General features: G+C 35.2%; 1 protein-coding gene across 2 annotated transcripts; it reads left to right on the top strand.

Moving 5' to 3' along the window:
- Positions 1–27: 27 nt before the first annotated feature.
- On the top strand, positions 28–8,809 carry LOC139692580 (tetratricopeptide repeat protein 17-like). Of its 2 annotated transcripts, XM_071590833.1 has the most exons (6): positions 28–433; positions 549–834; positions 916–1,035; positions 1,114–1,254; positions 7,278–7,430; positions 8,346–8,809. In XM_071590833.1, exons 1-6 carry the CDS (start codon positions 126–128, stop codon positions 8,526–8,528), a joined length of 1,191 nt encoding a protein of 396 aa, XP_071446934.1. In that variant the 5' UTR covers positions 28–125; the 3' UTR covers positions 8,529–8,809. The 2 variants fall into 2 exon arrangements, with proteins under 2 accessions (XP_071446934.1, XP_071446935.1); XM_071590834.1 differs by lacking the exon at positions 7,278–7,430.
- The last annotated feature ends 2,445 nt before the right edge of the window (positions 8,810–11,254 follow it).

An 11,254-nucleotide genomic window follows, 5' to 3' on the forward strand; every position in this document is an offset into this window, starting at 1 on the left:
CGGGTGGACCGGCGTAACGTTCCTTTGTCCACTGGCAAGGTTTCAATGTTTTGTTTGTGGTTCGATTTGCACAGGGAAGGCTATCATTTTGAGATTGCAGACCGTTTTGGGCGGCGCGAGTCACGATGTTGGGTGATGTGCCATGTATAACGTACATGGCACTTTATATATTGTCTTTTCACATACTTCAAAGTAATTCAAGAACCTCAACGTACTGGAAATTAAATCCCGAAGAGGGAAAAATTGTGGAAGCTAGTCAATTTCCAAAGGTTGTCACTTTGCCAGGAGTAAATGACGAACAGCCTACCATTGATGATGATCCTATCTTTAATATCATCACTTCGACCGTACATTTTGGGACAGCATGGACTAAAAGGAGCGTTGAATATTATTGCACCGATTGCCAGTCCGCAAATGCCAAATCTTATGATCGGTATGGTGGTCGTAATATGTCTTGGAAAAATATATAAAAACCTGATGTATTTTACCTTTAAAAAACCATATCCAAGAATATACGTTGAGAATATTTTCCCATTCGTATTTTACAGAGTAGAGAATTCGGGTGATCCAGAGGGTCAAGCAGAAAATGAAACGGTCAAGGAAAATGTTACCTCTAGTGTAAACGTCGATGAGAATGATGGCGAAGAGTATTTAGACTGTGGGAAAAGCGCAAATTTCACCTATTACGACCACTTGGTCGGTGTCGCAAATAGGCATAACCATCCACATGCGCCGGAACCGCAAGTGTCACTCATATTCAGGAAAAGGAGCTCTAAAAGCATTGAGTTTGATATCAATGCATTAGAGAAAAAACTGAAAAAAGCCAAAAAGGAGGTGCGTATAAATATATTCGCTTTGTTGTTACCCTTATAAGTAATCGTACTAAATTGGCATAATTGATGTACGTTTTTTCAGAAGCCAAAGTCAGTGCAACTCTATAATCAAATTGGTAATTTTTGGAGAGTTAAGGGCGATGCTCAAAAGTCAATCGAGTGCTTTAGACGTGCTCTTGCTGTTTCTCCAAACAATGCAGAAGTAAGGAACCCCGAGCCGTTGTATATTTTTCAATCTTAAATATTTAGCACTGGTTATGATCACGCTTTCATTTTGCAGGTACTGCTTAATTTAGCAAGAGTACTATTCAACTTGCAATATTTAGATGATGCCATTTACCTTACGAGAAGGTCACTGGAAGTCCGCCCTCCAGAGAAAAATGCATGGCAGCAATACTTCACCCTCGGTGAAATATTGAAGGTAAATTCCATAATTTGATATATTTCTGGACTCTCTTAAATTTTCATTAATTATACGATGTTGGTGAAACTATGGGCTCACAATATCGTGACTCCTAATATATTGCCGAAGAAAAAGGTATATAACTAATCATATAACCTTCGTTTTAAATATTACTTGACGTTCCACAAGAATTATCGTTATTATATTTAATGCTGAATCGTAATTAAGTTGGTGGATGATCATCATTAGAGTTCCGATGTTCATATTACCGTATTTGTAGCCTACGTTTGTGAAATTTTCTGTTGTCTCTGACACACGAATGTACTAGGGAATCAAATACAAAAGGAAAATTTTATTTAGAAGCTTTTTCTAGAAATTATTTGAGTGGCATGTCGTGACCAGTAGTTATCTGAAGTTTTGCCATTTTACTGACGTTTTGACATATGTTAAGGTATATTCATGTGAGCTTCGATTAGTAAGTGGATGCATATTCATAATTAGTGTTCCACTAGAGGATCACAAAAATGGGCCTGTGTTCTGTCATAGATAATTTCCATCATACAAATTTTTACTTCCATAACAAACAATGTTCATAAATTTGAAAGCATCCATAGTCGAAAAGTGGTCCTGGAGAGTGACAGAGCTTTGAATCTGTGATGTGATCGGGTCTATTTTTATTCTCACTTGATCTAAAATATCTTTCAAATGTAAAATGTCTCAGTTGTGGTCACATGTTGGTTGTTTGTGGGATGATGTGGAGGTTAATGACATCTATAGGGAGAGGATTTGGAATTTGTTGACTCGATTGAGGATTCTATGGGCTTAGTCTGTACAGACTAAGCCCACAGAGTCTTATCATAACTCAAGAATGCATACATTAGAGAAAAATGCAGAAAAGTTTAGGGGGTAGTGTTCTGAAAGCATGGAATAACCTGTTGTGTTTAATGTTGCAGAGGTAGACTGCACATCATAAACCTCATTTTCACTCTTTCCTTGCATTTAACAGACATGTGACTTCTGAAGTAAATGTGTATAATGTGGACATGCTGATCCTTTTAATGTGTGTGCTCAATAGGAGAGAGTTAATTCTGAGTTTATAATGAGTCCTGAGTTACATAATGTGACCCCATCATTTCCTATTTATTCTTACTCAATAGTGCATAGGCAGACATTCATTTATGGTTAATTCCAAATGCCAACACTTGAACCAGCATATATTTTCTTAAAGGCATGATAGTGAACTCCAGGATGCTAGAAATTTTATTAATGTGTATTTGATTTTTTTTAAATAACATAATTTCATGTCATAAGGAGGGAAGAGGCCGTTTAATATTGTGTGTTGCATCATGCTCCCATTAGCACATTATTGAAAACTGCTAAAATGGTCCCAATTTAAATTAATAAATTCCTTAAAATACATGTATATTAGGATTCTATTTCAACGCCACAAATCATAATGCATGTTATTCCTCATAAGATAACATTTGGATATGGTATGTTTGTTAAATTAATGTGCAAATTGAAATCATTTTTCGAAATGTAATGCTTTACTAAACTTACAAAAAAATCTAATTTTTGCACTTAAGGTACTGCTCCAGAAATTCAGAATTTATGAGGAAAACAATTGTTTTGTAAATTTCATGTGTGGCACTTTATGATTAGCTTTTGAATAAAAGATAATTAGGTTTAACTGAGGCTTCAGAAGTTGGATAATGACAGAGCATATAGTTTACTTTTTCTCATTCCTGTACTCAAGCCAGGTATTTATCACCCATCGTGGGCTAGCGATTTAATTGTACTGCTAAGAATTTGGGCCAGTTGGTGCATTTTCTATTCATCATTAGTTGGCAGTCTTGAATAAAAATCAAATAAATTTGAATGCTTTTTTTGTTTCATAGATTTGGAGAAGGCATTTGATTGAGTGAATTGGGTAGAATTAATGAACGTATTGCAGAAAATAGGAGTATATTGGTGGGATAGCAGACTTATGCACAATATGTACAATGCCTCAGACTTCTGTGGAAGTCGGATGCCTCAGACTTCTGAAGAAGTGTCGGATGGAGAATCAAGATGGTCAGAGTTAGGAAGAGAAGGCAGGGTTGTCCATTATCACCCGATCATTTAACATGTGCTCAGAAGAATCGGTTAAAGAGGATGGGAAGAACCGTTGAGAAGAATGAAATTCGGTGGGGATAAGAATGATCTTCAGAAGATCAGTTAAGTTTTTGGATGATTGTGCTTTAGTGTGCCAGTCAGCCCATAGGTTGTAGCCATTACTGAGTACATCGGAAAGTCAGGATGATATGTATGGGATGAGAATCAATTTAAACAAATCAAAGGTTCTGCGGTTTTCAAGAAAGAGAAAAGCTTAGTTAAGCATGAAATAGGAGGGCAAAAACTAGAGCAGGTGAAATAGTTTCCTTATCTCAGAAGTGTTTTTGACCAAAACGGTTAAAGTAGTGTGGCATTAGGTAAACAAGCTTTAACAAGAAGGCAGGAATTGATGATAAAGATATTGATTAGGGATGTTAAGAAAATACTTGTTAAAACTTTGGAATGGGGTGGTGTTGTAAAGCTCTGAAACATGGTCGTTGAAACTAGATGATAGACATTGATTGGAAGCTTTTGAAATGTGGGAAGGGATCATTTAGATAAATCCAAAGAAGGCAAGAAAGATGGATACGGAGCATTTTGATTGGCAATGGGATGTTGAAGATTGTGGTGCAAGGAAGAGCATCATGCAAGCAAGGAGGGCATAGGAAGGGATAGGGCTGTTGGGGGTCTGAAGGGAAGTAAGTATGCAGAATTGAGGAAAAGCTAATTGTAGTATTGTATTTTGGGTTGTGTTTTGTAAGGAAAGGCAAAGGAGTGAATAAATATATAGTGTGCATCCATCTAAAACTTATCTAAACAGTAGAATACCAAAGTCCCAGTTAAATTTTGAAAATACACAGGCATTGAAAACCCTACAATTTATTACCTAACTTTAATGAATATGTGTAAATAAAATGTCTTTGCCTGGCAAGCAAGAAGTACCTAGTTACCAAATCAAGAATATCAATTATGAGGAATATACAAATATCTTGTCAATGCTTAGGATATCCCTAAAATTGTCTGTCAGAATTAATTCCATCGATTTCCAGTTGGAATATTGGTTCAGCCATTCTTAAATGTTTCATAGATTCCTCTGGAAAACTGAAAATAACCCCCTAGTTGCAAAAATATGTTGTTTCACGTGAAATATTCTTTGGCAAATGTCGTAGTAGTGAGGGAAGTAAGAAAACTAATGCAACAATTTCAGAGTGTAAAAATCATTCCAAGGCGAATGTTTACACTCTGAAATTGTTGCATTGAAATGCACATTAGCGGATGACTCCGTTAAAAGTTACTGTTGCGGCATCTCCCGCAGTTTCTTTGGAATTTGAAGAAAACTAATGCTGAAGTAGATGGTGACCTTGCCCAAGAGCTGTGAGAATTATTGAAGCATGTACTCAGCAAAACTCTGTCTTCTTCAAAGATTTATTTTATGTATACTGAGAAGACCTTGCAATGGACTTGGTACTGTCATCCTGATTCACAAGTATTTTCATGAAAAATTTGAGCTGAGCCATTTTAATTGTAGCTTCAATTTAATTTCAACTGTTGCGTTCCAATGTGAGTAGTTCCAATATTTTGATGGTATTTTAATATTCAGAAGAGTGTATCAAGGCAGATAGATGCTTGTTCAACATTTATGAAATCTTAGGACATTCCTGTATCCTGAACTAAAGAAATGAACTAAAGCAAATTTTGTGTAAAAACTCCAGATAAAAAAAGAAAATAGTATCAATCAAGAATAATTCATTTTCTCAGGAAAACACATTATTCCCCTTCAAATGGTGCAAAAATGCCCCTTAATGTCTGTTACAAGAATGTATATTATAATTTACATCCGACCAGTATTATTATTTATTATTATTAAAAATACACATGCGCTGATAGACAGTGTCAGGTGGCACACAAGTCACAAATAATCGCAAAAGATAATAGATAAAATCAGACTTCAAAACACAAATCTCTTAAACAAAACAGGCAAATCCCCATCCCATTTACATCCATTAATCAGCAAGAAAAAAAGATAAATTAAAAAAATTAAGCTTTTACATATAATACAATACACCACACATCAATCAAATTATTACATATATTCCTTACATCTATTCCTATGTAACAAGATTATGGTTAAAATCATGCTTTGGAATAATGAAGAAAATATCAATGTCTAATATTACAGGAGCAATTTCCTGTTGCGGTTAGTATAATATGTCTAACTTTCTCTCATTGATACACTTGAATTTCAATAATATAATGCTATTCATGTGCAGCCAGCAAGGAACAAATTCAAAGTTGGGATCAAAGAAGTAGAAACTGCTTTCTTATCTGGCTCAAATTTGTTGCTATTTACAGGTCACCTTCTCACAAAGAAACTCATCCACTTATAACATCTATATTTTGAAAGGAAAGTAATTACCGTGTTTTCCCATCGATAACACACACGTTATCTATACAAAAATATTCAGATGGTCGAAAAAATGACGATGTGCATTGTGTAATGAAAATTGAAAAGATCCAAACATAGACGTATTTTTACACACCCTATGTATAATTTTTATGTGCTTACAGATGCACGGCATCTTAATGCGTTCAAGATAACTATGAAGCCCTGGGCGCGTTATTCATGATAACTACAAAGTTCTGGGTGCGCGGTATACATAAGGTGTGTGTTATTGATGGGAAAATACGGTAAATAGGACATACTGAAACAGTTTTAAATCGTGTGATATAAATTTGGCCCTGGCCATATTTTGGTCAATTCAAAGTCCTTTCACTAACACTTCCCCATTACTCCTTTCTGCATTACCTCCAAATCCAATTCAACCTCACTGAGCAACAATACATTCCACCCTTAGCGACATTAGAAGCACTTTCCTTCATAGTTAGCCTTCTTCCCCCCACCTCCAAATCATTCTCAGAGTTATAAATGCTAAATGTTTCTCCTTCCAACTGGATGATGATGAGATTTATCAAAAACTAAGCATGTACTATAAGCAAACTTGTAGTGGAAAATTAATTTTTTACGAAAAGGCACCTATTGTGATGTAATTCCTCTAAGTCATGGCCTCATCAATAAGTTACAGGGTTAAGTACACTGAGATATTTAATTAAATTTTGGAATCTTTTGTAGATTTGAATGGAAATTTGGATTCAACTTGCAGAAATGTGCTCTTAGCAATGGTATATTTTACTTGGTAGAGTGTGACTCTCATTAAATGAAGCTAGTTGATGAATACTAGACTGGTTCATTTGATTCATAATTGACTTGCAACCTAATCCTTTTAAGTGCAGGATATCATATAGGATGTATAGATGACGGTGTATAATTGTTAAATGGGTTTTTAGAAACCAGACTAATGAGTGTATATGAAAACAATTTCCACTTATGAAGTGTAACCAAACATCTGTTGAGCATCCCTGTTTGCTTCTATTGTGAAGTGAGTTCTTGTTTAAGTGGAAGATGGCAATGGCTATCTTCAAACAATTTCACTTCCAAAATTGTCATTGTTTTCTAAGAAATGCACTGTGACATTGGTGTATTCATCTAGTAATTGAATTAATAAATTTCCATGAAGTTAGTAATTTTTACTCTATAAGTTATTTGTGAGTCTTTGTTAAACACCCGTACATGCATCTTCTCGTGGTTTTAATTGGACTGATCTGGACATTATTGCTCTGGTTTGAATTTTTTAAGCTCATAGCATGCACTGCTGATGTATATTGATTATTGACTGTGTATCTAGGAATGCAGTGCTGTCATAGACTATAATGGTAATTGTTCATTTTCCTTCCAGGTGCATTTTTATGGAATTTCCAAATGTAGAAGTATCTCTCTTGCTTTCTCCTACTACATCTCTCTCTTCCTGAGAGTTAATTTCACATACTGTGTACAAAATTTTAGTAGTTTTCTTCAGCTGGTAGTATAACTAATAATCTAATTGTCTTAGGCTTATGGGCATTATCCAGAAGCAGCCCGCCATTTGCGGCATGCTCTAGAGCTAAAGCCAGAATTTGAGCCAGCAATGGTAGCTCTGAGGGACATGGAATCTGTACCTGACAATACCATTCACATATACACCCTGCTCATAATAGTATGCTTGGTAAGAATAGCTCCATTTTTTTCTCTTATTGTAGCATGTTTTTCAAAACTTGAGATGTATGCTGATGTCCTTGTTCTTTAAAGAAGAACACCCAGTAACAAAGCATCGCAATTAGATATGGGCCATTCTGAAAATGGCTGTGGACATTTTGTAATTTTCCACTTGTGTAAATTATCAATTACCGGTTATACAGATATCATATACCTTATTCAAGATATTTCTGTGATGGATCTGTACTAATAATTTAAGTAATAACAAAAGAATGATAAGATATAAATAGCAGTAGGTAATAATAATAAATATATGATAAAACACATGTATTTTCCCATGATTACTTCACAGTATGTAAGTACAAAATAAGTAGGTGTGAAAGTTAATTAGTGAGAGTTTATTTCTTAGAAATGTGATGCGAAGATGAATAACACTTTCCAATGTACTTTGGATTTGAGTAAAAATTTCTCATATTCTTGACAATTAAGGCAGTTTCGTTTTTGTATTTTTGTTTTCTTGCTGTTTTTAATGTTTTTGAAAGCTGGCTTCACAACTAATGGAGTTTGAGGAGCTCTTATTTCTCCTTGCATGTTCATTGGCTTTCCTATTTACGCAATTGTAAAGAGTTATGTGTTAAAAACTCAAAACTGCTGATGCAAAAGTGCAGCAACATGCAATGGTTATTGTAAAAAGTTTTACCCCTCTCTGATCGCATTAAAGTTTGATGAATTTCCAATTGTTTAACCAGTGGTGTTTATTGGCTCTCTGTAGTTTTCTATTGATTGGCCTTTACTTTTGCAAGTGGATGCCATTAAAGTTCATTCTGCATGATTTCTTTCTGTAGCCACGTTCCATGTTTCCAGCATGTTATTATGATGTCCTTTTATTTTTACAAATCATGAACCCATGAAATGTCCTCCACAGGTTTTGGGTGTGCTACTAGTCATCCTATCATCAGTAGATGGCAATCTTGAAGATTTTACTGAGATTAAGACTCAGCGCCATTTCAACCGGGCGATGGCAATGCGCAGTCTCAAGATGGGGATCTCACAGCGTGCCCTCCGGTCCAAACGCTATGGGGGGAGTGGCGGCAGCTGCACCACATGAGGAGGCGATGGTCGCACTTCTTCCTTCACTTTATCATTTTTCACATAGACCCATGCATTTCTACACTATGTCTAATCCATTTGTTCGAAGCTGGTTTACCTGAGTTAGTAGCTGGATTGCTGTTAGTTTCGATGGTGGGAGTGTGTTTAAAAGAAGTCATGTGTGATTAGCATTGATGTGACTCATCCATATAATCGTAAATGTTAGTGGATGTATAAAATTGCTCTCAAGTTCTTTATAACTTTATTTTTTAATTTATTAAATTTATCATTCACAGTGCACTAAGTTGTCAGTCATTTATACCCGTCACCCATTATTTTTTTGTATGAGCATCGTTCAAAGAATGACGTTCACAAATAAAGTTCACGTTTTTTGTGAATGTGAGCATTTTTTTTTGTTAAGAGTGCAAACTCAATGGAGCTTAAAAGTTCATACAGATAATGAACTTGAATGTCTTTAATTGTCCACATTTTGTAGGAGGCTCTAGGGGTTTTCCTGAGTCAGGTTGATATCGATAGATGGATAGATAATGGCCTTTATTTATGGAATAAGGTTGAGATTTTTGAGAATGTCCTACGACCTAAATCTTTGTCGCCATTTTGTGAGAATGTATGTATTACATAAGGTAAAGGATGGAGAAGTTTGATTTGGAAGATTATGAATTTGTTTGAACCTTCATACCATAAATACAATCTAAAAGTGGAGTTAGAGTCAAAATGTTTGCCATCCAGGGCCACAGACTGGGAATAGTTGGAGTTGCCAGGGAATTTTTGTTGATTTGCCACATCACCATATTATTTTCTTATTCATGTTTTAAAGGTTTGATGATTAATTAGTGGAACTCTCCTCGTTTCGGTGAAAATTTTCTGAGTACTGATTGGTAGCAATTGATTCAACATAACTGTGAAGATGTTCATTTCTAGTAAAATGGTGTTCCTATTCTGTGTATGGAAGTATCAAAGTGTGTTACTCCACGTGTATGCATCAAATGTCATTTATTTCTTGAATGGGATAATTAGAACAAATGGACTTGGGTAATTTGTGTAAATGAGTAAGGGTAATTCGAATAAATTACCTATTGTTAGTCATTTATTGTATGTCCTAAGTGGTTTGTTTTCTTGCCTTTGGAGGCTATATATTCTGGCTGTTTCTCCCCATTTCTCATTATTAAAACTTTGGGGGGAGGAGATCGAGTTTGATTTGCGGGGCTCATCCTCACCTTAGTCTGCAAATCTAAATTTAATTGTGATGAAATAGAGTCTAATCTTTCAATGAGCTGATTGATTTCTTTGGGTTGCATGCATAATTTCCCCCTTAAATGAAGTGAATGGAATTTAACACATCTCAAGCTTCTTTGTTGATGTTTATCTAATTAAAAATACTTTCGCTCTCTTTTACATTGAAAATCAATGTGTGGTAAATTGATTGAGGGAATAATAGTGTTGTTTCCGTATGACATCTTTGTAATTGTGGTTTCCTAAAGTACTGCTCTATCATGCCCCTTCTCCAAAAATTTAATTTTTCCTAGAAATATATTCCATCAACAGCTGGCATTTTTCTTCAAACTTGCTTCCATTCCTTTGGTGAGTCAGTTGAGTGATGCCTAAACAAGGGCAGATTGAGGGCTTCTAGGGCCCATTTCTCAAAGCTACAAAGCAAGTCCTCAGAAAAGTCTTGAATGTTACATAAAACTTTCAAATTCCTATGCTCTATGCCATGGAAAGTAACCAGTTCAGTACGATTTAATGGCAGGAAGGGACTATATGTGAAGTAAAATGACTTACGAACTGACTTGTAGATTGTGAAATAGGCATATGATGGCTGGAGGAACTTACTTTGCTTACCTCGCAAAATTCAGAGGGAATGCCTGTACACTAATCATGGTTTCATAATTGTATCAGCAGTGGGTCTCTCAAACATTATATCAGGGCATCAAAATACTCTAAAAACAAGAATAAAAATTCAATCATTTGCAAGAGATTAGTATGCCTGGTTTCTCAGTTCATCACTAACAATAATGGTTGAAATATGTATTAAAAAAGTGAGTTATGAAATATGTGATTGGCATAATTTGTAAGCATGCACACCACAATGTATTGGCATAAATGAAAAAGGTATATCATACTTAGGATACCATCATATAAACATATCTGCTAACTTTTCACGTTTAGTGTGTGGCCAAAAATAAAATTGGTTGATGAACTCCCCCTCAAACTTTTCTTATTCCCAAGGAAATAACCAATCTAAAATGTTACCTAGGGTATACATAGCTATGGTTGTTACTTAGGCTGTGGTTTTAGAAAAAATTAAACATGCACTGAATATGATACTACAGATTTCCTTCATCTACAGGCATGGCACTGTGATTTTCTGTTCAGCTTTCTCCCCTGAATTTTGAGTGGTTATTCTGGCTGAAATAAAAGAAACCTCATGAATTCAGTCAAGAGGAAATTGCAAGACTCCTCGCTCTATACCTGTGTTCATTCTAATAAAAGTTTTCATTTTTGTTAGCATGAAGGTTTAGCCCACTTCTATTGCCAAGGATGTAGGAGTTATTTTATCTGTAACTAAAGTATAGATAATTTTCTTGAAGTCAAAAATGAAAATGCTTCTTTTTTAATGCACAACACAAGAGACCTTCAAAATTATTATGAGGTTACTATTTTTATGATGGTAGTTTGCTGTTTAAGGTAGGTTTTGGATGGTCACAGACATTACCACTACAC

This window comes from Hetaerina americana, unplaced genomic scaffold (assembly GCF_022747635.1).
Source record: "Hetaerina americana unplaced genomic scaffold, ioHetAmer1.1.p SCAF_4, whole genome shotgun sequence".
NCBI classification, from domain to species: Eukaryota; Metazoa; Arthropoda; class Insecta; order Odonata; family Calopterygidae; genus Hetaerina; species Hetaerina americana.

Excerpts from the sequence above, each read along its gene's own strand:
- LOC139692580 (XM_071590833.1), top strand. The coding sequence starts at position 126 with ATGTTGGGTGATGTGCCATGTATAACGTACATGGCACTTTATATATTG. Across the intron at positions 1,036-1,113 it reads TTTCTCCAAACAATGCAGAA|GTACTGCTTAATTTAGCAAG; the intron begins GTAAGGAACCCC and ends TTCATTTTGCAG. Across the intron at positions 7,431-8,345 it reads TGCTCATAATAGTATGCTTG|GTTTTGGGTGTGCTACTAGT; the intron begins GTAAGAATAGCT and ends TGTCCTCCACAG.